This window comes from Anopheles gambiae, chromosome X (genome assembly GCF_943734735.2).
Source record: "Anopheles gambiae chromosome X, idAnoGambNW_F1_1, whole genome shotgun sequence".
Taxonomy (NCBI): domain Eukaryota; kingdom Metazoa; phylum Arthropoda; class Insecta; order Diptera; family Culicidae; genus Anopheles; species Anopheles gambiae.
In genome coordinates, this window is record NC_064600.1 from 14,078,145 (window position 1) to 14,105,198 (window position 27,054).

The 27,054-nt window shown below is 49.9% G+C and overlaps 1 protein-coding gene across 2 annotated transcripts; it reads right to left on the bottom strand.

The window, feature by feature from the left end:
• Window positions 1-26: 26 nt before the first annotated feature.
• LOC1272369 (zinc finger protein 1) lies at window positions 27-26,460 on the bottom strand. 2 transcript variants are annotated; one of them, XM_061663279.1, is made up of 6 exons: window positions 25,548-26,460; window positions 23,495-24,349; window positions 19,213-19,322; window positions 14,848-15,489; window positions 7,614-10,665; window positions 27-7,374 (listed from the first exon to the last, which is right to left on the bottom strand). In XM_061663279.1, the coding sequence occupies exons 2-6, from the start codon at window positions 23,577-23,579 to the stop codon at window positions 7,175-7,177; spliced, it is 4,089 nt and encodes a 1,362-aa protein (XP_061519263.1). In that variant the 5' UTR covers window positions 23,580-24,349; window positions 25,548-26,460; the 3' UTR covers window positions 27-7,174. The 2 variants fall into 2 exon arrangements, with proteins under 2 accessions (XP_061519263.1, XP_061519264.1); XM_061663280.1 differs by having other exon boundaries at window positions 25,559-25,991.
• Window positions 26,461-27,054: the final 594 nt, after the last annotated feature.

A 27,054-nucleotide genomic window follows, 5' to 3' on the forward strand; every position in this document is an offset into this window, starting at 1 on the left:
CAAAAGTAAGCAAAACACGGTACATCGGGATGTTATTTAATTTTAGATTTTAACTTATATTGGTAAGTTTTGTTTTCATTTTTATTGTCTGACTTGGTACTTCTGTGTATTTTTCTAACGAATAGCATAGAAAAAATCTCTGGTCGTTTGGTTTCCACATTTGGTTGTGTTTGCTGTGTTATGTTTACGCTTCTCGCCTGTCCGCTCCTGTGCTACTACTGGGTCTACCTCATTCGCATTCTTTATCGTTTTTTTGCTTCATTTTCTCTTTCTCTTTTTCCACGATTCTTTTCTTATTTATTTTGTTTTCTTCTCTAACTGAGGATGTAACAAGTCAAATCAGTAAATATAACACATGTGTACGAGAGCTGACTGCGCTGGTAATATCTTATGTGTGACTGTGTGTGTATGGGTGTGGGCGTTTTTCCGTTTGTTTGTTTGCCTGTTTACTTCTGCTTCCCGTTGTATATATATTTTGTATATATAAGTATGTATATATATATATACTTTTCGGTATTTCGCCATTTTTATCTCTTCATTTTCTTCTTTTAGCTATATCTACTTTTCTCCTTTTCGTTTCCTTCCTTCCTTAGGTTGTCTTGTTTGGAATGATTAATTGTGTGCTTTTTGCTTGTGTCTGTTTTTTTCCATATGTATGTTCTGGTGTGTGTGTGTGTGTTTGTGTGCTTGGGATTGTTTTTTAAAGGGGGGGGGGGGGGGGGGCTGGGGATAAGGAGTTATGGTTGTTCCTTGCTCGATTGGATGGGTGTCTTTCTTGTTATTATTATTATTATTGTTTTACTTTGGCAATAACTCTCGAAAGCATGGATCGCACCCTTTTGCGATACGTATAATTTAGCATTCATAGTTCGTTGTTTTAATTATTTCTTTACTTTAATTTTTTTTCTCCCCTCCAGGCATTTCTTTTCCTTCGTACGAATGTGTATGTGTGTGTGTGTGTGAGTGTTCTGTTTTCAATAGAAATATTTAACAATAGTCACGATTCCTTACTGTTCCGTTTCGTTATGTTGCCCCGTATGCGCTTGGCATCTGCTTTTGCTGCTATTAGTGTGTGTCTCCGGCGTTACTTTTAACGCTGTTACTTCTTAACTACATTACCCTTTTCTGCCTATAGGGGCACATTTTGGGGGTGGTCAATCGACCACGTGTACCATTCACAAAAATAAACAGACAGACAGATTAGAGCGCTTGCTACTTAACGATCCGTTCCGATTTACACTAAGCCGCTTCATTACTTCAACATACTAACGCGTCCTACACATTTTCGCTCTTTATCTCTTGCTATCTTTCTCTCTTTCTTTTACTTTTTTTTATCTCTCTGTCTCTTTCTCTCTTTGTTCAATGGCACGATTCAATAATTTGTTGTCCTCTTACAAGAATTCCAATAGCTAAATTATTCCGGTTTTCCATAAATCACTAATTAATAGGCGTTTGCAATTAATGTAAATTCAATTAAAGACACTTTTTGTTCGTTTGTTATTATAATATTAATGTATAGTATATGTATATATATATAATATGTATATATAAACGATTTGCTTTTTTTTTTGGTTTGCAACAAAGACCACTCATGAACGAGGGGGGGGGCTTCGCATTTTGGCTTTTCGTTGTCTCTTCGTCCACATCCGCTTGCAACTTAGTAAGGTAAAGGAGAAGTAGTAAAGAATGTTAGTGCCGCACTTAGTGGTTCAACTTTTGGCTCAACCTCTGGCTGCACTGGCGCGGTGTGGCGACGTTTCTCGTATTGGGATTGTTTGGTTTGTTGTTTTGTTTTGCACGATTCAATAAGATTTGCCTTTGTTTTCACTTTCAACTAGAATGTTTGTTTCGCTTGTCAACAGTTTTGTTAGCCGGTTTGGTTTTGCTTTCTTTTCACTTGCTCTTTCCCTTTGTTTTCTTCTCTGGTGGTGTACGGTTACAGTGTGTGTGTGTGTGTGTGTTTGTATATAGATATAAAAAAAAACTCATCCTCTGCTGTATTGTAACACAAACGCGTGGTTTAATTGATGCTATACTCTCTGCTAGAAACTGTCCAGCTCTTTTTCCCATTGCTACTATTCCTTGCTCAATGCGTTTGCTGCTGTTTTTGTTTTAGCTTATTTGATCGCCTTTTCCATTTGGACGTGCTATGGATTATATTTTTCATCCGCCTGGCTGTGTTTTACATTTTTTGCCTGTTTTTGTTTTGCTCAAATGGCAACATTCCTATTGATTGTTTGTTTTATGTGCTTTTGATGTAAAAGTTGAATTCCAATTTACCAGTTTTCCGAAAAACAGATAATGGGGAAGGTTGGGAAGGCGGTCCCGAGGTAGGGATAGAGACAAGGGATCGGGGTGTTCCTTAACATGGAAAGTGCAACGTCTTTATTACTGGTATGTACAAGTGTTACTAACAACGTATCTCCTCATCGTTACTGCACCCGCCGCTCTCTCGATCGACTCCAGGGGCGGCCATAAAACAAATGAGCAAAACAGCAAAAGGGTAGCCGCGACCAGCAAACGGAGAGATTTGTAAATCTCGGGCATAGGTGTATGTGTGTGTGTGTGTGTGTGGAGGCATGGAAAAGAAAAAGGAGTAAAATCTCGTTGCTCGTATTTTTGGCTGGTTTTGGCACGTGTTCGTCTTAAATTTGTTGGCCTGTTTTGCTTGATTTACAAAGGATTATGTTTTTTTTCTTCTTCTTCGTAAAGAACTGTTTTTTTTTTGGGAATAGGAAGCGAGGAAGAAAGCTTTCGATTTATATAGCTGACGTTTAACCAATTTAATTTGTCGATATCGATATAGTTTACTGCGCAGTAGTTATGTTATTTTCTAATTCATGCGTGGCCTCTCACGCCTCTCCGCCCTATACATTTGCCCTAGCGTTGTGTTTGCTTGCCTGTTTGTTTGTTTGTTTTTTTTTTGTCTAGTGATTTTTTGTTTCTTTTCGTTTTCTCCTTCCCTTTTTTACCGTTACATCCTTCTCTAGCGCTTCCGCCTTTTGCTACCTCTTTGTGTGTTTTTAGTTTTTAGGTTTTAGTTTTGTTTTAGTAGTTATCTCATTTCTAGTTTTTAAGTCCACCATGAAACCTTGCTATAAAGTGTGTATGTGTTTTGTCTCTTTGCCGCTTCGTGATGCATTTTTAAAACCCACCATTGTTGATCCGCCCCACTACTGCGTTGCGTTGTTTGGGCTTAAGTCTTACAACGTTCTAGCTAAAAAGAAACTAAAAACCAACACAGTCTGCCTTTTTTGTTTAAAGGGGATTTTCCACCACCACCACCCTATATAGATGTTGAGAAAATAGTCCAATACCATTTGTTTGTTTAACCATTCGCTTGTGTTTGGAGTAGTCCCTTTAGAGAAATGTTCGCAGTAATTTTCCTGGGGTTCTCTCTCTCTCTCTCTCTCTCTCTCTCTCTCTCTCTCTCTCTTTCTTGCTTTCGTTTTCATTTAATAATATTTGATTTATATAAATGTGTAACAGTGAAGTAGGGATATTATTGAAGCTTTTTTTGTTCTTTTTTTCTCCTGTTCCATTCCTTTAGCATCGCTCGTTCATGCTCCATGTTATGCCTAATAGATGGTTTTCTTTGTGTGTAAATGTTTTTTTTTGTCATCTTTAGTAAGTGTTGGTTGTTTTTTCTTAAATTGTGTATTACTTTTTGTTGCTGGGGTTGTTGTAGTTGTAGGCAACCTCCAATGATGCAGATTTTATAGTGTTTTTATGATGAGAATGCAGAAACTTTGATACAATAATTTGGGTTAAAGTTTAGTGTACACATGCTTTTGTATGCTTTCTTCCTTATTTTTTTATCAACATATGTGTGTGTGTGTGTGTTTGACTTTTTTTTACGAACGATGTGGAATCCTGTGGCACAATAGTGACTGCTTTCCGTATTACAATCCCACTGTTTTAGCCTGTGTATTGTCTAAGTTAACACTTTCTGGTCCAAACAGACAGAAAAAAAACAAAAAAAAAACAAAAACCGAAACAAACGAACGCACCAACATGTCAAGCCACAGTTGCTAGCTTACGGAGCGTTTCGAAAGAGGCGCTCAGTAACTGTCAATATCACTTTTCAAAAATTGTGGGAGTGGTATAACCGGATTGGGAGAGGCGCGGCTTCACTAAGCGATTGTGTGTTACCGAGTCTTGGGGCCAGCTTGGGCCCCATACTGGACGACATTTACTATCAGGCCATGCAAAACCCCCGATTGGGAGGAAGGGAGGAGCAAAAGGAGGCTAACAATAATTACACGAAGGAGTGCAGTAAAAGATTTGGTTTGGTCCTAGCCTGTATGAGTGCGCCCTTGAGTGGTGTGCGCGATGGCACGGGCGGAACGTAACCTATAGGTATAGGTAAAGGAAGGTGCACGGTAGCTCTCAATGGGGAGGGGGCTATAATAATAATAAGGCAACTAAGACGAATAGTAGACACATCGAACATATCGGGTACAATTTTTAATAGCTACATCGTTAAACCTAATGGCTATGCGTTGACAGAATCGATGTCCCTTTGACCGCTTTATACATTTAGAGCTAGGCTTGTAGGTTTGCCCGTGAAGTGTTTCCGAGAATGCCCGGCTAATTTAACCTAGGTAGAATGGGAATAGTAAGTAACTGAATACACCTTTCCTCGGGCTCGTCTGTGCATTTTGTCGAGTTCTTTTTGTTGTTGCTTTTTTCCCCAAGGGAAAGAACGAGCTCTTCTTGTGTGTGTGAGTGTTTCGTTTTTTTTGTGTTTTTGGAAAATAGTCTCTAGATACACTAGACTTAATAGGAATGAGATACAATGTTTCGGGATTAAGAATAAAGGCGCCGGTGTACTGTGTGTCTCTAGCGTTGAGTACGCTTTTCACCCTACTCCGTACACTTTCTTTAGTAGTAGGTGAGTAGTAGATGGAGTAGAACTTTTTGGAGACATTGGAGAGAAGAAACAATCTGCGAATGCCCGACAGCTTTAGCTATCAATTGGCTTCCTCTCTTTCCAGAAAATAATGTAAAAAAATATATATATTATATAACTAATTGTATTCGTAGTATAAAAAAAAAACAATTTTAATATACAGTGCCCTCATCTTGTTCGAGGCTGACGCTAAAGAAGTAGTTTTGAATCGTTTCCCTCGTAAAATAGTCGTAAATTAATAGTAATAATAATAATAAATGCATTTCGTGTGGCACTTCCGTATGGCAAACTTCCCATCCTCTGTCTTCTGTCCGCTCTGTTAGTGAGCGCATGTTCCGATCGGACACCCAAGCGTTCCCACCCCGAGCTTCGAGATGGCCCAATTCTTAACCAAGGGAGAAAAAAAAGTTCATTTGCGATGCGTTAAGTACGACTTTAGGGAGGGAGACGCGAGGAAAGTGCGATACTACTGCTGCTTGCAAGCGGCGGCGGATCTAACGGTGCGGCGGACCAGGAGACCTCCAATCGATTTGATCCGCCACTGCTTCGGAAGAGAGCTCGATTTTGGGTACTGTTTCTTTTTAATTCAAGCAGTTTTCGAGCACTGGTTGAGTACGGGCCGAAACGCTTGGCTTCATATCCCAGCTCCGGTTTGCTTTTGTTTGGTTTCGGGAAATACTAAACAAGTGAAAAGTTAAGAACAGCTAACCACCACCAATTTGGACTCAAGTGTCCTCATTTCTGTCTCGTGTTTGCGCGATTGACAAAGAGAAAGAGAGAAAGATAGAGCGAGAGATACATTTTTAAACGCAATAAAAACAAAGAAACAGAAACAAAGGTTGATAAAAAATGAACCAAAATTCAAACGAACAATAAACTGCGATGCCTCTTGGGCAATGATAATAATACTAATCGTCTTACCCGACGCTCACGTCAGACCGAGGGATATTTTTCATTCTCTCTATCCTTTACTCTTTCTGGCGAATAAGCGATTTGTTTTAAAAGAGTAAGTGAATTGTGGCACGTTATTCACAGGTACTTTGGGCGGATACTGAACTCTCCTGTCACCAGACACCTCCGCTGAAAGCTAGCGCACCGCCCAAGCACAAAATATAATAATAATAATGATAATAATAATAGTAGAAGTATTGGAGATTAATCTTTACGGGTGTGTTATACGTTACAGGAGCGTAACGGGCTGTTTTAAGAGGGGCAATAATAAAATCTATCATAGAAAACTAGCATTAAAATATCGAAAAAATAATAACTTGAGTCCCTTCGAGGGCGCATTACTTGCATCCTTCCCCTAGCAGTGCATTCCATTCCATTCTATCCATTGCTGTGTCATGTTTTCGCTTGCAAATAAGTTTTGTGTTCTTCCTCTTACTTCCTCTCATTTTCTGCGTTCCGCGTTCCGCAACTTCTACCGATTATTGAGCAGCTCTTCTGCACACAGCCCGCTTTCCTACAACAAATGTGTCAAGTCTTTACCTTGGCTTTAAGTAAACACTGCATTACGCACTGCACTGGTTGAGTGTGTTTCTGTGTGTGAGTGTGTGTGTGTGTGTGTGTTGGGCGAATCTCCCAAACGACTCAGTGTAAACTGCTGGCAGCTTCACTGGCAACACTGCTACTACTACTATTGCTGGCCAGCGCCATCGGGTGTGGCTCGGACAGGAATGGCACACCGGACCCGGCCGACTTCAGGTACCGGTCGACGAACAGCCGCCGGCTGAGGTACGGTGCGGTGGGCGGACCGTCCGCCGGGGCGAGCAGCCGGTGCGGAGGTAGCAGTATGGCGGCGTCGGGCGCTACTACTGGTGTGCTGACTGATTGTAAGATCGGTGGGCCTGCTGGTACGCTATGGTGATGATGGTGGTGGTGATGGTTGTGAAGGTGCTGCTGGTGGTGACCGTGCTGGCTGTGGTGATGGAAGATGGGCTGATTACTACTGGCGGCCGCCATCTCGTTGACAGCTAGATGCGGTGACGTCTGCACTACACCTGGTAGTGTAACAGGTGGCAATGGTTGTGTTGGTGTTGGTGGTGGTGGTCCAGCGTACGGTTGTTGCTTCTGCTCAGCTGCGCGGGACCGTGCGTAGCCGTGGGCAACCGCTGCCAGGGCAAGTCGGCCACCACGTCCGCGCCGCAGTCGCTGGGTGGGCGGTGGGGCGCCGGCGGGCAGGGCGGTAGCAGGGTCGCGATCGTATGGAGCGGCGTGGCCGGCCCCGGGGGACGGAACATCCCGCCCCAGGCCGTTGCCTTATTTGCCCTCCCTGTAGGGCTTGCAGTAGGAGTAGCGATGGTTCATGTGCTGGCTGTAGGAGCCGGAGTGCGAGAAGCGCTTCAGACACTTGCAGCACTGGAACGGCTTCTCCCCACTGTGCAGCCGCTTGTGCTCGGTCAGATGGTGCTTGTGCTTGAACGCCTTCGGACATTCCATGCACTTGTAAGGACGTTGACCTGCAAGACGTTTACAAATGGGATTAGGATGTAACGCAAAGTAACGCACGTTTAACGTAAAATACCGGTATAGTAACGCTTGCGTAACGTAATCGTAACGCTAGCTTATCGGTGGTATAGTGAAGACGTACATACCGTAATGTTAACGTAACGTTAACGTAACGCTAAAGTGTCTTTTATCTGTATGTTAGGTAACGTAACCACTAACATAGCTACAATGTAACGGAACGGTGACTCACCTGAGTGTTCGTACTTGTGTCGCTGCAGGGAGCTATGCTTGCTGAACGTCTTGTCGCACTGATCACAGACGTACTGTCCTTCGGCATCCGGGGCAGGGTGGGCCAGCGAACCGGCATCCTTGCCGCCGGCACCGGTCGCTGCCCCATTGCCAGCACCTCCACCGAGCCCGTACCCGGCGCCCATCCGCTTGGGCACGTTCAGCATCGACTGCAGCAGGTGCTTCTTGTCCGGGAAGGCGCCGTAGTAGCTCGCGCCGGTCTCGTCCGGCATCATGTCGAGCGCGCCCGGGCTAAGGCTGGCCCGGCCAACCATGGTACCGGTGGTGGCCGCGGTCGACACCGCGGCTGATAGCTTCGGCGAGAACTTCCGGAACAGCTGGTCCATGCCGGCCAGGCTGGCGGGATGGTGCGGCGGATGGAGCCCGTGCATCGGCGGATACTTGCCGTACGCGTGCGGCGACGGCTGGGACGGCAGCGACGGCGCTGCCGTGTGCTGACCCCGACCGTCCTGGGGCGAGGGTGTGTCCCGCGGCAGCCCGGTCCCGAGGCCAAGCATGGCGTGCGCCTGCGGTCCGGCCGTAACGCCGTGGATCGGGTGTATGTCGTGGTAGAAGTAGGCGGTCGGTGAACAGGACGCCTTGATGCTGAGGTTGATCGCTTCGTTCAGCGCGGACATGGTGTCGGCCTGGAGCAGCACGGCCGGAAGCGAGCCGGCGGCTAGCGCCGTGGCGGCGGCCTGCGAGTTGGTGGCGGCACTCAGCAGCGCCTCACCGACCGTGAGCAGCCCCTTCTTGACGGATAGGTCGAGCGGCTGGTCGCCGGTTGCGTCCTGCCCGGTTACGACCGACGGTGCGCGGTCGGCGTGCAGCGGCGAGTTCGGCGTCCCTGCCGGGGCGACCGTCTGGCCGCCGGCCTGACCACCACCAGCTGCATACTGGCGACCGACACCGACACCACCACTGCCACCGGTTACGCCCATCTTGCGCTCCCGGGATCGGTTGTTCTGGAACCACACCTGCACAACGCGCGCCTCCATCTTGACGTGCTGGGCGATCGCCTGGAACTCGTCCCGGCTCGGCTTGCTGTTGCGGGCGTAGTACTTTTTCAGCTCGTTCTGCTGCTCTTCTGAGATGGAGGTGCGGACGCGCACCTTGCCACTGCCACCCGGTCCACCGTGCGCTCCTCCGACACCGAGTGCACCGCCGGCCATGCCACCGTGCAGTCCGTACGCACCGCCGCAGTCGCCCTTGAGTGCGACCGTATCGTAGTCGGTGTCGTCGTCGCTGCAGCTGCTGTTGCTGCTGTTGCCACTGCTACTGCTGCTGATGCCGCCGCCTCCGGCGATCGTACCCGGTGGCACACCGTTGCCCGTTTGTGCCAGCGCACCCGACGCGCTCATGAACGGGTTGAGTAACAGGGAGCGCTTGCAGAACATCCGCGCGTGCTGCAGCATCTCCGGCTCGGTCGCAAACTCCTCGCTGCAGTAGATGCAGTGCAGCAGGGCAGTGGACACCGAGGGCGAGAGGGAGGATGCGGCCGAGGGCGACGAGTAGTGCGCCCGTTCCATGTCTCGCTCGTTCAGTTTGGGCTCGTCGGACAGCTCCAGCGATGGGTCGATGGCAGTCTCCTCGGACGGTTCATCTTTCACGACGGACAGCGTGTCATGGCTGACAGATGACGTCAGCTGTTCTTGTGTCTGCTGTTGCTGCTGCTGTTGCTGCTGCTGGTGCTGCTGCGACTCCATCGAGTTGGTAGACTCCATCGCTGGTTCGTCTAGTGGTTCCTGCTTGGGAAGCAGTGGCAAAATCAGCTTGCTCTCAGCAGATTGCTGCTCCTCGGGATATTCGCTCTTTTGTGGTTGGTGCGACGACTCCTCCCCATTCTGCTCCTCTACAGCGGAGCCATTGTCGGTGATTTTCTGGAGTGCATCCTCGTGAAAGGCGGCCGGAGACTGCCGACTACCGGCTGTGCTCGAGCCCATCACGACCTCAACCTTCTCCTCCGCGCAGCTTTCGTCCTCCTCGTGCTCCTCCTCCTCTTCGTCGATCTCCATGCGTTCGGACGGGTTCTGTTGGGCGACACCTTCCGGCATCGTGACGACATCGATCGACGAAACAGGCCGCCGGGCCGATTCCGGCCGCTGCTCATCCTCGTCGCCAAGCAGCGAGGTTGTGGCTGGCGGCGGTGGTGGTGGCTGTGGCGGTCCCTGCTGGTGCTGCTGCTGGTGCTGCTGCTGGTGCAGGCCATCCTCCATAGGCTCGTGCGTTTCACTGTCAGTAGACGACGACGTCGACTGTGGCTGCTGCTGGAATTGGTCAAACAGGCGCAGCACGTTCGGATCCCACATGGCCTGCATGTTGTGCATGGCGACGGCGAGCCAGGACGCCTGCTGTATCTTGGTGAGCAGCAGCGGGTCCACACCGCCTGGCTGCGGACCGATCGCGTCCAGCTCGTGCTTGGTCGCGGAGGAACAGGAGGAGGTGGGCGACGGTGACGTCACTAGGCGGAGTCGTCCGGCAATGTCCAGATCGCGATGGAGGGCCGCCTGCGGTCGCAGACCGATCGGCGAACGGCCAAGCCCACCAGCGCCTATCGCACCGGGATGCCCGTTCGGGATGCCGGTGAACCCGTTGCCACCGTGGAACGGGTACTGGGGCGATCGGTGGTTACTGTCACTGCCGCTACCGCTGTTGTTGGAGCTGTTGTTATTGTGGCTGGTGCTGTTGTTGTTATTGTTGTTGTGGCTGCTACTGTTGTTGTTGTTGTTGTTGTTGTTGTGGTTGAGCCTGATGCCCATATTGATGCACTTTTTCGAGGTCATGTGGCTCGAGTAGGAACCGGAGTGCGAGAAGCGCTTGCCGCAGTTCGGGCAGACGAACGGCTTCTCGCCGGAGTGGATGCGCTTGTGCTCCTTCAGATGGTGCTTGAATTTGAACGCTTTATCACATTCGTTGCATTTGAATTTCCGCCGCTGCGACGATTCGTCGTGGGAGATCATGTGGCGCTGCAGTCTGTACACGTTGGCGAACGGTTTGTTGCACACCTTGCAGCTCTGTTTGAGAGACGGGGAGATAGAGAGACGGAGAGAGTCATTTGAGGAGGGTTCTGCCATGGCAACGAATAGTTTGAGTAGTTCCAAAAGGGGCGTCAAAAGCAGTGATTGCACATCTGTTTTGTACCATTACCCGTGTGGTGGTTCGGGTGACGAAGATGAAATAGAAGGCAAGAGGAATGGAATTTATTGACTCAACAAAGGAATGGATTTCCAATATGACTAGCGTTATATAATTAGAAAAAGAAACATCGGTAGTTAACAATTGCAAGGTTCATGAATAATAGCGATTTTGGTCATTGTGGTAATATAAAATACTGTCGAAGGCTTCGGAACTCTAGATATACAACAGCACACATATTTGATCAACTAATAGGAAACAAACGCGAGTGTTACTTTGATACGATATTATCTTCAGATATCAAGAGTAGTGACTAAGTCTGGAAGCTGTCAAATTGTTAGACTTAATTTCCAGAATAAATTGTTGGCTGAGGTTCGACCAAGATGATCTGTTTGGCTAACTGAGCAGTTGCAATAGGATTGAAATTATGAGACTCGCAACAAGGTTCTTTTGGCTTTTCCTTCCAAAAACTGGGAGACACTCAAGAAGAACTCCACGAAAGATGAATCGGAACGGAAATATCCAGAGATGTATGCAGGTAATTACTCAATATAGCCTACTGGCACAGTTTTGCCAGCGAAGTTTCGATGCTGCATTAGGAACACCGAAAGACCCGAAGACGCCTAACGACGCCTAAAACAAGGTATGCAGTGTGAGGCACGCGACGCGATGCTCGCACTGCGCAAACCACCTCATTGTCTGTCGGACCTGATTGACAGGGCACGTTGCGAGCTGTATTGGCTGGATCGTGCTGGGTAGGACCTGTCGCAGCCTGTGTCACTTTGTGAGCGGGCCAATGAGGAAGGTGTCATAGCGCAGTGACCGCCAGACGTTTAGAATGACCGATAATGCGTAACGCGGGAAGCAACCGGAGCGCATAAATAGATCTTCATGCGTGTGCATCATTCGGAAGCATATTTGGCCGTTACCTAACCTAACCTTCCCGGGCAGCAAAACTTTCCCCGAAGCGGCACGGAAAGCACCGTGGCCTTTCCCCTCCCCGAGGGCTTCTCATTGCCCGTGCAAGTGCGGTAAACAAATTTGTATTCAATCACAAAAAAAGAAGAGTGAAGAATACGACTGGCAATAAGAAAAGGGGAAGGCGAACACCAACTGACGACGACGGCGACAACGGTTGAACAAAACAGACCGGATTGATCCCAAAATTAGTGCTTCCACTTCGGGGCGCTTCGTTCTTCAACGGCATTCGGTTTCCACACATGTGTGCCGGCAGTAGTCGACGCTGCCTCCACAGCCAGAGGACGGCGAAGCGCGCAAACCGGCGGCCTAGCAGAATACCGCACCGAGACAGCGAGTTGTATGCGTGCGGAGGGGAGTAGAGAAAATATATTGCAGTCATTTCTTTAGCGGAGGCTACTACACGGCCGTAAGGTAAAAATATCATCACGTGGTTGCGACTCGGCTTTGCTGCTAAACACAGCACAGCAACCTCTGGTGTGATTACCACATGTGAGTGTGTGTGTGTGCCGGAGAGTGTACTGCCAGCTTCCGGTGTGTAATTGAAGATGCATCTCTGATTGGTGTTCGCACTTAGGGCTCTCTAATGGAGAGCCATAAAATCTGTGGTTTCCTCCAAGCATTTCTCTCACCCAAGAATTGGCGAAGTGATGCTTGGTGCGGATTTTAATCGCTGTGTTTTGTTTATGCCGCAGCGCGACGCTTCTGCTGGCTTGTTGGTGTATTACATTTTAGAGGACTGCTGTAGAAGAAGCCCACCGAGTGGTCATCCCGAGAGAGAGAGAGATAGAGAGAGAGAGGAAGGGAAAAACAAATGACGTGGGCGATACATACTAAAGCCGGGTTAACGGCGGATGTCACGTAGAAGGAAGATGTCATTTTTCATCACAAGCATCAAGGTGGGAGGCGCACGATCGACGAAAAAGAATGATAAATACGCCGAGTGACCCTGCCCTCCAAGCAGAGGGCGCCTTGACGATGCCAACGGGGGCTTTCGCTGTGTCGCCACATCGCTCGTAACTCATCTCAAGGCGGCTAGAGGGTATCGCCATTCGATGTCGCGTTGCAAAAATATGCTTTTCGACAACAGCTTAGAGAGCACATATGTAAGGGGGGTTGGCTTTCTGTTGTTGGGTGGATTGGGACCTCCGAATCTTCCCCAAAGAAAGGAAATGCGATAGATATCCCGGCAGCTGCGTCTGGCGACGACGCCACCGAAGTACGCGTTCAGAATTCGGATCCATGTGTTTGTGTGTGTTGTTCAAGAAGTGAAGAGTTGAGCAGCACGGAAATTCCCCCGCACTGTTCCCGCGCACAAAGAGAAGGCGACTGGCTGCCGTACGCTCGGTTAAGATCGCATCGTCAAGGTAGGGAAAACACCGGTGTACGCGCCCAACAATCGGTAGCAGACATGTACACGCGGTTGCAGAGTTGCCGCAGGCTGGTGGGAAAGCAGATGTTCACGTTTTTCCATTTTTGGAGGACACATGGCCACATTATGGTTTTCGGGTGGGGCGTGCAAGAGCCGCGGCGACGCGAAAACAAAAAACAGAAGAAAAAAAAAAACAAAACACCCCGCGAGAGGAGCGCCCGAAACGGTTTAAAAATAAAAACCTCCGCATGCTCCGGAGGAGCCACTGTCGCGCGTACGCTTGTGCGGGGACGCGTGAGGACTTGTATGCGCACCGCGCAACACGCAAGGTATAATTGCACCCCGGTGCGCTGGGGCCTGTCAGCACCCGGTGCATGAAGTTTCGATCGAGTTGAAGGGATTTCTGTGCTCGCTGCTACCTTTGTTTTGGGGATGTTTAGAAGCGTTTTTTTTGGTTGTGCCACACACACACATCACAAAAGAACTGGCGACAGTTGCCTCTTTGTGTGACAATTATTGCTGAGCATGTGTGTGTGTGAGATGCGACTGGGAGGAACAGAGTGTATCTTTGTTAACCTGCGCCAGGCACGGAGGTCTTGGGCGGCGGTGTCCGAACTGGAGGTATGACGCGCTGGTGGACGCGAGTCAGGAAATGTGCGGCCATACGGCGGCTGCTTCAATTGCCGATTCACGGTTAATCAAGATGTTCGCTCGCTTGGCAAAGAAAGGCAAAGAGAACCCCCGGTTCCTGGACGCATCTGTTTTTGCTTGGAGCTTAAGAACCCGGACTCTTGGTTGGCTTGCCGAGTGGACTGAGCAGGCGAACGGGACAAAGAAACGGAAAACGCCATCGGGAGGGGAAACGCGCCGAACATTGAGGGCTGGAGATGAAGGGTGTTCACTGCGTGACGGCTTAAGGTGATAGCAGAACACAGCCAGCCAGACAGCTCGTGAGTGTGTGTGTGTGTGTGTGTGTGTGTGTGTACAAGGTAACGGCTTGAACGGGGAAGGATGGGGGTACGGTTGCACGAACTGGCGAAGGTTGCGCTCGTGAATCACAGGGAGGGGGGGGGGGGGGGGTAGCTGAGTGGACAGTGCAAGGAGTCACCAGGGGCTGGGGAGGAAAATCAAAGATGCCCGCGTAACGGGGCGGCTGAAGTGCTCGTTGAGACTTCGTGCGAGACTTCGACTTCGATCGGTTCAACCTTTTCGAGCGTTCAAGCGTTCTAAGCGCGCCATAGCGGTGTTGGAATTCGTGGAAAAGGCGTAGTTTGAGCAGCAACTAACGTGATAATTTAAAAGTAGCAGCAGACGCAACAACACAAAAAATATGGGCATAATCTACGAAGTGCTCGAATTCTTTGTGTAACGGATGAGACCGAGGGTCGTGGACCGAGGGTAGTGCACCGTCTGGCGGTTGAAGCACGGGAGGAATTAGAAGAGACATTGGGGAGACATTCAGAAGGGGCATAAGAGGCAGTCCATAATCCGGGATCGATTTCAGTGCATTATGAGAAGTTATAGCTAGCGCGCGGTAGTGCCCGGGCTATAGATGTACATCTTGGTCGTATGTTAAGCACATTCACATCTACGACAGGTACCGGCAGCTCCTATCTTAGCACTGCTTCGCTACACTTCAGGAATGCCTAGACTGGATACGAGTAGTTGGGATATGCCCACCCGTAAAGTAGAGTGCGTGAACAGAACTTACCGCATCGGCCGACGGTGCGTGATGCATCTCGTGCCGCTCCAGCTGATCCCGACTGGCGAACGTGGTCGGACACTGGGCACACTCGTACACGGCCAGCTCGGCACCGCCCTCCTTCGCGGTGGTGCCACCGGTCGGCAGGCTCGGCCCGCTGCTCGAGTTGCTGCTGCCGTCCTGCGCCGGGCTGATCACCATCGATCGCGGCCCGTATGACCGGTCGGCCGCCGGTACGGTTTGCGGGGCCAGCCCCGCCATCAGCAGATCCCGCGGCGAGCTGCCTCCCTGGGCCACCTCTAGCTCCTCCTCCTCGTCCTCCCGGTCGTCGACTAGCTGGGCCAGCTGGTGCTTCTGCTGCTGGAGCTGCAGCAGGCTGCCACACTTGGCCTGGAGCCGGCTGCCGACCAGATCGCCGGTGGCCCGTGCGCCCGCCACCGCGCTGGCCGCGAGCGAATCGAGCGGGGCCGGCAGGGGCGACACGGCCTCCGGATCGACGTGATGTTCGTCCTCCTCCGCCATGCGCTCGTCGTCCTCGTCCTCTACGTCGTCTTCGTCGTCGTCGTCCGGTGCGCTAGTATCGGTCGGGAACTTTGCCCTCCGGCCGTTCGGGCAGCCGCTGTGATTAAGCTGAATGTGTTCTTTCAGTGCCTGAACGATGAACCGAGCCGGGGCCATGGGTGGGAGGGTGGATGAAGCAACCAAAGAGAGAAAACAGAAAGGAAAAACCATAAGTTGAGTGAGTGCGTTTGTGCTATGGGGAGAGTGTTGTAAATGGAGTTGTGCGCCAGTCACCACGTTGGACCACGTTCACGGGGGGCAATATTGCTTGTAAATGTGGGCATTAGTCATGGAAATTATGACTCATCGGGCATTTCGCTCGTGTCCACAGTGTAGATGTGTGCATGTGTGTGTCTCAATTTGATAGGTTCCTTTGATCGAACCATGAGTCATGATTCGTATCTAGTACAATCGATGATTGACGTTGCCGAGATGTACTACGCTGGAGATCTCTTGGGTGCCTGTCTTGTCCCTGTAGACCTTTGCTTTGCGCCATCCACTGACAGATTACTTCAGTAAACGTTGGCAGATGAACGGAAGGTAGCGCAATACCTCTTGAACAGTGACAACAGTTTTGGCAGCTCTCGCATTCACACAAACTGAGCGTCTTCTGTCGATGATTAAACGCGCTCGAATGTCAAACCCGCGCACAACAGTTTAATGTACGCCCTGTATACTCCTGGACAATGTCCATACCTCTCAAACTTTATTTCTACCTCTATCTCCCACTATCTCGCTCTGCCAGAATGCCTGGATGGAACAACCCCGCGTGTCTGTTGATGTCCCCGGTGCTGTCATCAATTGCAATCAATTGCTCTCGTTTCCCTCGAGTCCTCGAGAGTCGCCACAATCAGCCGTTCCCCATCCACCATCAGATCGCCATCGGCAAAGGGGGTCGAGGTGAAAAAATAAACGTACAAATCCCTACGCTCAATACGCCCGGCCGCAACACATCCGCAGGCGGGTGCGTGATCCCTGACGTACTCATCCTTCACCCTTTTTTTCCTTCCTCAGCCCTCTTGTGGATTTACCCGTGGCCCTAAGTCGGCGAGCCAGAGCCCCCATAGCATGTTATCAGCCGGGTCTTGTGATGTGTGCTCTGTTGTTGTTGTTGTTTTGTTGCTTCGCCGCAAAACGTCAACCTGTGGTAGCGCGCCCGCGAGCTTTAATCACGATCGGACGCGAACGGGGGCCATCACAAAACTCATCGCGGCTCATCGACTGCCAAGCTTTCTAGGCCGGGCTCAATCATTTACACAGTGCCGCTCGTTGCGCTCTCTCCCGCCGGGCGAAGGGTACCTTTGCGCGTTAATAGCCGGCCGCAACACACAAAACCTTGCAAGCCTTCATTGAGACGACATAATGGTAATGCCGCTGGTGCTCCGCTTTCTGGCTGACTGACTTGGCTTGGCCAGACCTGTGATGAGGTTTGCTACCCCTTATCAAACCTCTACCTTCAGAGCGCGCACATGTGAGTGTGTATGTGTGTGCGTGTTTGTGTTTGCTCTCTTTTAATCATGCCTTCAGTATTTGCATTTCCTTCCCTTCCCTCCCGTGCTTCTCCCAAACCCCCAAACCACATCCCGTCCATCCATTTGCCTCGCGTGACGTGCAAACGACAATTGTAAATTGTTTATTGAGACTGAGATTTTATTAGGTTTTTTCTTCCTCTTCTCGTGCGTCGTCAGACGTCGCTACTTCCTGCCGCGGTGCCTGGATGCTGGGAAGATTGCGCTACGGAGATGCCTGACGAGGCAGGAGTTTTCGGGCAAAGGCTTTTATGGCAAATCACATCTCAAAATAAACTCCGCGGATGTTGCGGATGCCCCAAGCGGATGGTTTGAGAGAAAAAAAAATACCACTCACACACTCACACATGCGGGGAATGACTTGTATTTTCAGTCATCAATTGTGTGTTGAAACGCAGTCGAAGATTGGAGTCGGAGTTACTGGCTTTTGCGTGTTTGCTTTGCGTACCGGTGGGGCGAAACTGGGGCGAGCAGTAGCTAGCAGCTACTGCTGCCCGTTCATTCCATCTGGTTTTGCGATCTGCTGCCTGGCACAGCGGTAAGTGTGTCGCTCTGCGTACGCGCTAATAACGCGTAACGATTATTTGACAGTTGTACGAGCTGTCAGGTAAACTAAGTATCGAAGCGAGTGGGCACTAAGGCTGGGAGTTGGATGTCACTCTGATGGGACCGTTTGGAAAATCAGAGTAGCTGCAGATATACGTGGCAGGTCTATTGCTCTATACTCGGACCTTAAAGTCTGCGACGCGTTTCTGTCGCGCCGTCAAAAATCAATATCTGCGTTTGATATTTGCACGAGCTGTCACGGAACACGTATCAAAATCACTGGAATTGAGATATCTTTGTTGTTGGATATCATTTGGAGCAAATGTTTGGGATGTGCAGTAATTTTTTGGATTTAAAATTCAATTCATGTCATACTAAATAACAGCAAACTAGTAACTCTTTGTGTTTGGGACATCATTTTGATCCAATGCTTAGTGATGCAAGGCTGCTAAATCTACAGGATATTACGAATTCTTAGTTCAGTTCATTCCGGTTTTGCAATTGTTCTAAATTCCTCAAGGTAGTTAGGAAGCATTTTCGTGCAAAACAATCCTTATGACAGCACGACCGGCAGCTTGCTGGATGCCACTAAAAACTCCCACCCACCCGTGTAGTGTTTCATGTGGCCATGTGTGTTTCTCCGCTGTCACATTCCTGCCTCGTCGAGGATCACCCGCGGCGAGGATCGTTGGCTGACGCTGTCCACTAATTAGCCCAGGCAACTCAGCAGCCGCTTATCTACTTCCTAGTAAAACATCCGCTTTATCAATGGCTTTTTTTTTTTGTTCGGTATTCCCTGGGGTAGGTTTTAGTCGCTTCCAGCTAAAAATATCGTGGCCCCACGAGCGGCAGATTGACGTACGACGTCGCTTTCGTGCGCTCTCTGCGATCATGACTGGCAGACACATACGCAGTACAGCGCCGCCGTTTAGTACGATATGGGGTTTCCCGTACCGCGTCAGCAGCACAACGCTGCACATTAAAGATAAGAAAATGGTAGCAGCTAAGGCTAAGGAAAGCAGCAGCAAAAATGAAGGAAAAAAAACGAGCATTCGAGTACTAAAAACAACCTGGACTAGATTTATTTTTCCTGCTCTATTTCTCGCGGTATCTGGCCCGCAGCCTGGACCCGGACCGACCCGGCCACCGGCCAGCTCGTCGCGTCTCGAAAGGTGGCGTAATGCGAGAAAACCTACCGGCGGTTGAGAGCGTACGGCGAGACGAAAAAAATAGCACCAATCGATCAACCGTACATTGAACATTTTGGAAATTCTGGGCCCGGGGGCGCCGGCCGAGCACATGCACCCCCTTCCCTTTACCGTTATCCACCCAGCAGTTTATCGAAATGAAATTCTTCGATCGACTTCGAGCACACGGAGCTGGGGGTTTAGTGTTTTTTACTTCTTCCCTTCTTCGATGGGAATTGCCAAATGTATATGACCTCGTGCGTTGGCGTCCTCCTGCTCTGGCCGAAATGAATCTGGTCAGAATATAGCACAGACACACACACGCACACACACACGCTCACAAGGGGCGCGCTGTTCCCAGTGCAGGACTGACCCGAAACGGATATGTGACCGGAATGCAGTTCGAAAGCTATTACCGGGTGGCGTTTTTTTTTGTGTTGTTGCCAGAGCGCCATCAAAGTGACCGGACCGGAGAGAATGGCATTGATGCTACCGAAGTGGCGGGTGGGGTTTTTTTTTGTTGTATGTTGCTAGGACTCACAAATGCTTACCTCGATTCCCTGAACCGTCTGGTGGCACTGAGGGCACTGAACGCAGCAATCGCTGTCCGCTAGTGCATCGTTTTCACTGTCCTTCGGTAGTCCGGATGGCAAGGAAGGAACTGCAAATAGAGGGATGAACACACAATCGAACGGTTAGTGACTTTCTCGTGCCGATTCGAGCCACGCGGTAAGTGCTCGGTTACCTAGAAATTGGAAAAAAGATTGAACAAAAAAAACTCTCTCTTTTTGTGTGTGTGTGTGTGTGCGAGAGAGAAAAGTAGGAAATGAAACCGCCCTTCCCGATTGAACAAAACACCCGAACCCTAGTCGGATCCAACCGGACACTAACTGCTCCTTCGCTTTGGGCTATATATAGCGATTTAGATCAGCTACTAGGCGACCGGTTTCATGCCGGACCATTGCGAGCGAAATGGTGAAGCACGCGCACAGCTATAGCTGCTGCTTTTTTTGCCCTCCCCAAAGCGCCCGATGAAACCCGCCCATTTGTCTCGGTGTATATGCGTGTGTGTGTGTGTGTGTGTGTGTGTGTGTGTGTGTGTGTGTGTGTGTGTGTGTGTGTGTGTGTGTGTGTGTGTGTGTGTGTGTGTGTTTTTGGAGCGCTTTTGTGGTGATGTGCGCGATAAGGGGTTTTTCTGTTTGTTCGCACCTGCTCTCCCGGTAATTGAGTTGGTAACACATGCGGTCGGATCGCCGCTCGACCAATGAAAGCCCCGGACAGGGTAGATCCATAATCGGCAATCCCACCATTTTGTACTCTACCATCACCGCTGAGTCATCTGATTTGTGCTGCCACAACGAGGGGGGAGTGTAATGGAGGTAATGATAAGGGCATTCTAGTAGACGACATGGAGCACTCGATAATGTGTGAAGTTTTTTTTTTGGTATGGAGGAGCTACTGGTTGAAATATTAAAAGAGCTGCAATAAAAGAATACTTCAAGCTAGAGTACAACGTGAAGATGTCACCAAAACCCAAAACTGTTTGGAAAGATGTTATTGAAGTGTTTTTTTTTTGTCTTTTATGTTACGGTTCCCGACGGAAGATCGTAATCTCTGGACGAGAACTCCAATGTGAAAATCCCTGAACGCTTCAACAACACTACGGTACACTAAAACCTGTGACGATGTCACCAGACACCAACGCCCTCTTAAAAGTGATATTAGAAACCGCAGTCCTCTTGTTACAGATAAGAGCATCATCAAGAGGGTAGAAGAGTTCGTCCGGAGCCAATTAGCCCGACTGAGGCAAAAGCCCGAATGCTCTTTAGGGAATTAAACTCTAAACCCACCCGGAGCAACCTGCGTGCGCTGTGAGAAACCTGGAGATGTGTGTCAAGTCCGGGCTCTGAGGATCGTTTCAGCTATCAATTTACGTTCAATAAATTCTGAGCCATGGTGTGTGTGTGCGCGGCCGAACCGACCAACTGTAGGGACCAGCGCAACACACATCCCAATGACTTATCGCTAAACTCCGAAGGCCCGCGCGCGCTGCTCGGGCACTGGTACCTAGCGGCATTATCACCGTGTTCCCCGGAACCATCTCCTCGTTCTTCAGGCCAGGGTGTACGGCTGCAGTAATGGGTGCGTGTGAAGCGGGACGGCGAAGGCCACTCGGGGCCACTACACGCTTCCCTCCCTGCGTACCTTTGGGCTTTTCGGTACCCTTTCGTGCACATTCCTTTCCCGGTTGTGCTGATAATTGCCCGTTCATAACCACACAAACACACATACACACATACACAAACACAGACACGCGCGCGATCGCTTAGAGTCTGGGCAGCAGAGAAGGAGCATCCCCCTGGCACTGTGGAGGCTTTATCGCAGCCCCGGGGCACTCTACTCCGTACGATGATCTTGCTGCCAGCAGAATCCACGGGAAGCGTCCCACTACCCGATCACACATTGCTTGATTAAGACACAGGGAAAGCGGGGTAGGAAGAGGGAGAATGATTCCACTCAAGCTTGATAACGGCGTGAGCACGCAACGCCCTACTCCCTCGGACACAAAACACCGCGGTCCGGTGATTGCGGTTTTTTTTTTTTCAGTTACACGCTCTGTACTGACCAACAAGCGGAAGTCTAATTTCCGAACAGTACGGCCCTGAGCAGTAGGTGGCGAGGGCTGGTTGGGTTACCGATTATTCGGAATTTCCAGCAGCAGCAGCCTCCCGACCACGTTACGATTTGTCGACGCAAACAGGTCACCCCCAGAGCCCCCAAGCAAAAAAGGCAGGGAAGCTGTATGGCACAGCACCTAGGGGGGGGGGGGGGGGGGACCAGGTCCAGGTTCGATTTATACTGCAACGCGCTGCACTCTTGGGCTAGGCGGTGGATTTGGTGTTTTGATGCAACCAGCACGTTTTGTTGATTGTTTTGCGTCGGCCGGGGCCGGGATCGAAGGGTACCATCACCGCCGACGCCGCCGCCACCGCCGCAAGTTGTTGATGCTTCCGCAATTGTTGGCTGTGATTGTGGCGGCGGTGTGGTTTCGGACTATACCTGCACCAATGTGCGGGAGGAGTTGGGAGTTGGGTTGCGGGGGGGTGTTATTTTCCTAGACAACTAATCTGCAGTCCCGAACGTGGTTAAGAAGTCACCGGAGTTGGAATAGGAGGCACAAAGGCACTGTACAACTGACACTGCAACTATAACGAAATTAAAGAAGAGCCGTGACGTGATCGATAGCACTGCCGGGGCTTGGTAGTATTGAAATCAGTACATGTAACACAAACACAATAGGAGCTAACACTTACAGCAGAGTTTAAGAAGAACTGAACAGTCGCGGATTAGAAAATGTTAGACGTTGAAACTAAAATCTGTAACTTTGTACTTCAGGATCAACTTTCAGGTTCCATTGTGTACAAATCCCTTCAAGCTGGAGGTCAGGGTTAGTACCTCGAGCTATTACTGCAAGAGCTTTATGCCACACCACTGGGTATTTCACACCAGATACATCAGTTGCGTAGGAGATTCTAAAAGCGTTCAATGATGATCTGAAAAGCACTAGACGTGGTCCTTTCCCTCGGATCTAAAACGTTTGCAGCTAGTACATGGAAGCATCAATTGCAAGATCTTCTGTCAGCTTCTATATGTAAGTTACAAGTAGAGTAGTAAAAACTAATCCAAGACATCAACGAAGCTTTCACAGCACAGCCACCATCGCGCAACACTTTGGATCGTTACGTCTAATCTCGTACCAGCATCGTGTTCAAACCCGCAAAACCACTTATCGCTCAGGTAAAGGGCAAGAAAGGCTCACACACACACACACACACACACTCATACACACACATATATATATACACACACATAAACACATGCTTACACGGGTTCGACAGTCAAAGTGCGTCATAACCGACACCGTGCTGAGGGATGTTTCCCTATCGCTGATTAAGGGTTAAGGGATGTCACACCGTCGTTTTCTTGATAATCTCACGGGCACGCGCGGGGGAAATGACTCAAAAGGATGTGGACGAGAGCACTGTTTGGAAGATCCAATCTTCGTGAAGCACACACACACACACGCACACAAACACCCAGCAGGGGTCCTTAATGGAGGATGCGAAGAACTACTCAGGAACTAACCAAGGCAAAGGTAAGGCAAGGGCATGCAATAAAGAACCGGAAAGGTAAGGATGGTCTGCTGCGCACCTCTGTGTTCAACCATTTCCCGAGCACACGTACAACCACACACACACACAGACACGTACACAAGATGGGAGGAGCGAAAAGGTGTGTATCACCGTGTGTACGGGAGCGAGAAGGCTCCCGGTTCGGTTACCGCTCGTGCAAAAGGATAAGCGCGGCATCCGGACGCAAGGAGAAGGGCACACACCGCTGGCGATGGCGAAGGTGAACGCGTCGGGCACCAAAAATGGATACCGAACGGAGCGGGAAAGAGATAAATCAAGCGAACGGGGAAGCAAAAAAGGAAGACAGAGCAGAGAAAAAAAGGGGAAGGATAGCCCATGCTCGCACAGGTTGGACCATTCGGGCGTTCGGGTTGTTCCCGTGTATGTGTGTGTGTGTGTGTTTGCTTGCACTGTTAAGGGGCGGAGTGCTGTAGCTGTAACTGTACATCAGCGACACGGTCGGGCAACCCCAGCAGAGAGCCTCATCGCGATCGTTTCTGCATGGACTTTGAATGTAGCAACAAAATAGATACAAAACAAACAAATAAATACACCTACACAATCTGTACACACACATACACATGCACACACACACACACATTCACACTGTTAGTTCGAAGATGAGGTCGGGCACACTTACATTGCAGGGAAAACTTGGTCGAAGATGGCATGATACTTCCTTCCGCGTTGTAGTACGTCGACACAGCAACGCTGCAGGACACCATTGATTGGGATTTGAAGGGAACTGGGCGGGTTTTTTTCTTCTTCTTTTGCTGTTGCAGATGTTATGCTCGATTCTCGCTCGGGCCGACGCTCCTTGCTCGCCTGATTGATGCACCCACCACACACTGTTGTGCACTTTTTTCTTTTCTTCTTTTCTTTTGCTTCCGCACACTAACACTTCCTTTTCGCTGCACACAGAACTGCACAATTGGTGGCTGTTTTTTATGCTTCTTCTTCTTTTTTTTTTGATGGGTTGGGCCTCGTTTTCTTTTTGGTGTTTGTTTTCTCTCTCTCGCGCGCTCTCTCGCTCTCTCTCTCTCTCTGTTTGATTGTAGCTCACTCACCCGGCCCGTTGATAGAAGAAGAGTCGGTTCGTCGGTGTGCTGCTGCGGCCCGTGGCCACCAGTGGAGGGAAGGAAGGTGTGCGTACGCCGCGCACCACACTCGCCCTCGGCTGCCGGCCGCCACACATCCCGCAGGGGACGGGCAGGTTGGCCGTGAAACGGGGGGCAATCGCGCGTTTAACCCGCTTTGACCGGCGACCCCTGCACCCGTTGCACCGCGCCACCAGCACGCGTTACACACCAACACCGCACGGCGCACATAGATGCGGGAAAGATGGGGGGGGGGGGGGGAGAGCGCGGGGCAAACACGTGAAATTTGCCCAATTGTTCTATCACACAACACACGCACGCACGCACGCACAAACACACAAACTCGCCTTTTTGCTTCCGCTACAAGGACGCACTTGCCATATCACCTCGCGAACTCACTGGATGGAGGTAAACCATGAAACACGGAGGGGGGAACAGGCGGAGGAGAAAAGAAAAGAGATTGCATTAAAGATTGATTTTGGGTAAAAAAAAACTGAAGCATAACATATTTTAAAACGTGAAAATTGTAAGCCAACGAAAGATGAGGGGAAAAAACGGCACCGACACCGAGCGCCCGCGGCCCGTAATGAGCCGTTAACGAGCCGCGCTGGCTAACTACTGGCTGCCCTAACATTGATTTTGATCGAGGATTTCCGTTGCTGGTTGCAGGTACGAAGAGAGTGGAGGAAGGAGACGGGAGATTGATTAAAACTTCAAACTTAAATTAAACAAAGAAAATCAGTTCTTTTGTTGCTGCTGGCTGGAGCGAAGCGCACACACACCGTTCTCCTACACAGAGGAACTACTAACATCGCTTTTGGTTGTCTCTAGTAGACAGTAGAATGCAATGCCGCATTCGCCAAATGTCTCTCCTTCTTTCTCTGTGTTTGTCCTGCTGACGCAATGGTTGATGGTGATTGTTTGATAATAGGTTGCCGTTTTTTGTTTACTTTTGAAACGCACAAAAACACACACACACACAAGTACACACACATTGGCACAAAACACGGTCCACCCGTTTTATTGTTTCCCCGCAGGCATCCTCTAGCTGCGTGGGCACCTGTGGGTACACTCCACAGACACACTTGTTTTGCTAACGAAATTTCTTGTGAAACGCACATCCGTTGGTCTCTGGAGTGTGTCTGTGTGTATCTGTATGTCTGTCCAAATCACTTCCTTTCACCAAAAAGCTCGCCACCGTTCCACCACACAAGCTGGAGCGATCGATGACGCATTTTCTTTTTGAATGGGTGCACACACGTGCCCAGCCAGACAAAGCACACAGACAAAGCGCGATCGTGTTTGAATTGACTTTTTGTCTCCCGTTTGTGAAGGTATGGCTGGGATTTTTTTTGTTTTTATTTTATGCTTTCTTTCTGTTTTCTGGCGAAGGTTTTTGTTTTTTTTGTTTGCTCTTTGGTGTTTTACATCAACTCCACGTAGCACGTGTGTGTGTGTGTCTGGGTCCTAGATCCTCTTTGTTTGTGTGCCTTTGAAGGACTGTAACAAACACTGATCCTGCGAAAAACAAAAACTGGATATTCTCCCACACGCACACGCACACACACACACATATTCACAAAAACACGCACGCACCTCGTCGTCACCGTTTTTCGTTGTCGTCGTTCGTCTTTTTCTTTTGTTGTTGTTGTTGCTGGGCGGGAGGGAGGGTAGGATATTCTCAGTCGTCGTCGGGAAGCGTCGACGCCGGCTGGCACATGTTTACACTACGAACTCTTCTGCTAGACTAACAATCGTATGCAACGCGTTCCGGCGCTGCTGCTGCTGCCTGCGCTTGCCGTTTCGATGTGCGTTCGGGCTTGTGAGTGTCCCCTGGTCCGCGCGGCTTTTTACTTCCCCTTGCAGCATCCCGTGCGCAGGGTGCGGTGGCGCGAGCGAGACGGAGCGTGCGAGTGAGCGCGACGGCACACGGGGTCCGTTTTTACAACACGGGCGAAGGGTAGCTGCGAATGAACCTTTGCTCGGATGAACCCTATTTTTCCTTGCGTGAGTGCCGCGGCGCTGTGCAACTGTGAGCGCAAGGGAGAAAGAGTGAGTTAGAGCGAGAGAGCGTTAAAGAGAGAGAGAGAGAGAGAGAGAGAGAGAGCAGAAGGGAACGAAACGATGGGATTGAACTAAGGGAGCACGCAGGAACGATCGGGTAACAGGGCGCGGACGATTGCGGTGAATGATCGTGTTTCGAGAGTTCTGCGGTGATAATCCACTTGTGTGTGTGGGCCACAGGCAGGGCGAAACAAAGCGATCCGATCGCAATATTATACTGCCGTACTGCCTGCTTCTCCCGGTTGCCGTTTTTTGCTTCTTCTTCTTCTTCTTCTTCTTTTATGTTTGTGTGCTTCTTGCCCCTTTGGAAGGGTTTTCATTTGCTTTAACGCGTACGGTGTGCAGGGCCCGGTGGAAGGGTGGAGCGCACGATTCCATCGGTGAGTGACCGATAATGCCCGTGGCCGCAGGGAGCGCTGGAGTGGGGAGCGTTTCTTTTCTCAGGACGCACTTTATGGAGGAAAAGAAAAGAAAAGAAAAGAAGAGAAAAAAAAGACAAACCATGCAGCATAAAGAATAAGTCAAACATGAGGGCGAACGGACATGTAAGTGTGTTTGTCTCTGGGTGGGCGTGTGTGTGTGTGTGCACACACACCCTGTAAAAGGAGATGGACTGTTGTGTAGGTGAAATAGCAAGTGGCTGTGTGTGTGTGTGTGTCCATCAAGGATACTGTTGGAGGGGGGAGCGATGGTGTAAAATGGAAAACTAAAATGCAAAAGTGAAGCCAAAACAAAAAAAAAATAGCTACTCATCACACAAAGATGCTCCGCGTGCATTGCTTCTTTGCTTCCTTTCCCTACCCTCGCGCGCTTGCCGTCAACCATTTCCGGTGAATGTGCGTGTGCATGGGGAACCTTTTTTTCTGCTTTCTGCAAGTTTGTTGCCCGCTGTACCCTGTCTTGCGCTTCCGTTTCGTTCCGCTGAGGTGGACGCTGGCAGCAGGAAGTAGAGTCAGAGCTTACAGCGGCCTTCCTAGCGGGTTTTCCTAGAACTTGCCGCCTTACCGCAACCCCTTGCAAGCTGGCGGTCCCGGGAATC

Excerpts from the sequence above, each read along its gene's own strand:
- LOC1272369 (XM_061663279.1), bottom strand. The coding sequence starts at position 23,579 with ATGGTGTCCTGCAGCGTTGCTGTGTCGACGTACTACAACGCGGAAGGA. Across the intron at positions 19,323-23,494 it reads GACCAAGTTTTCCCTGCAAT|TTCCTTCCTTGCCATCCGGA; the intron begins GTAAGTGTGCCC and ends CTCTATTTGCAG. Across the intron at positions 15,490-19,212 it reads AGACGGTTCAGGGAATCGAG|GCACTGAAAGAACACATTCA; the intron begins GTAAGCATTTGT and ends TTCATCGTTCAG.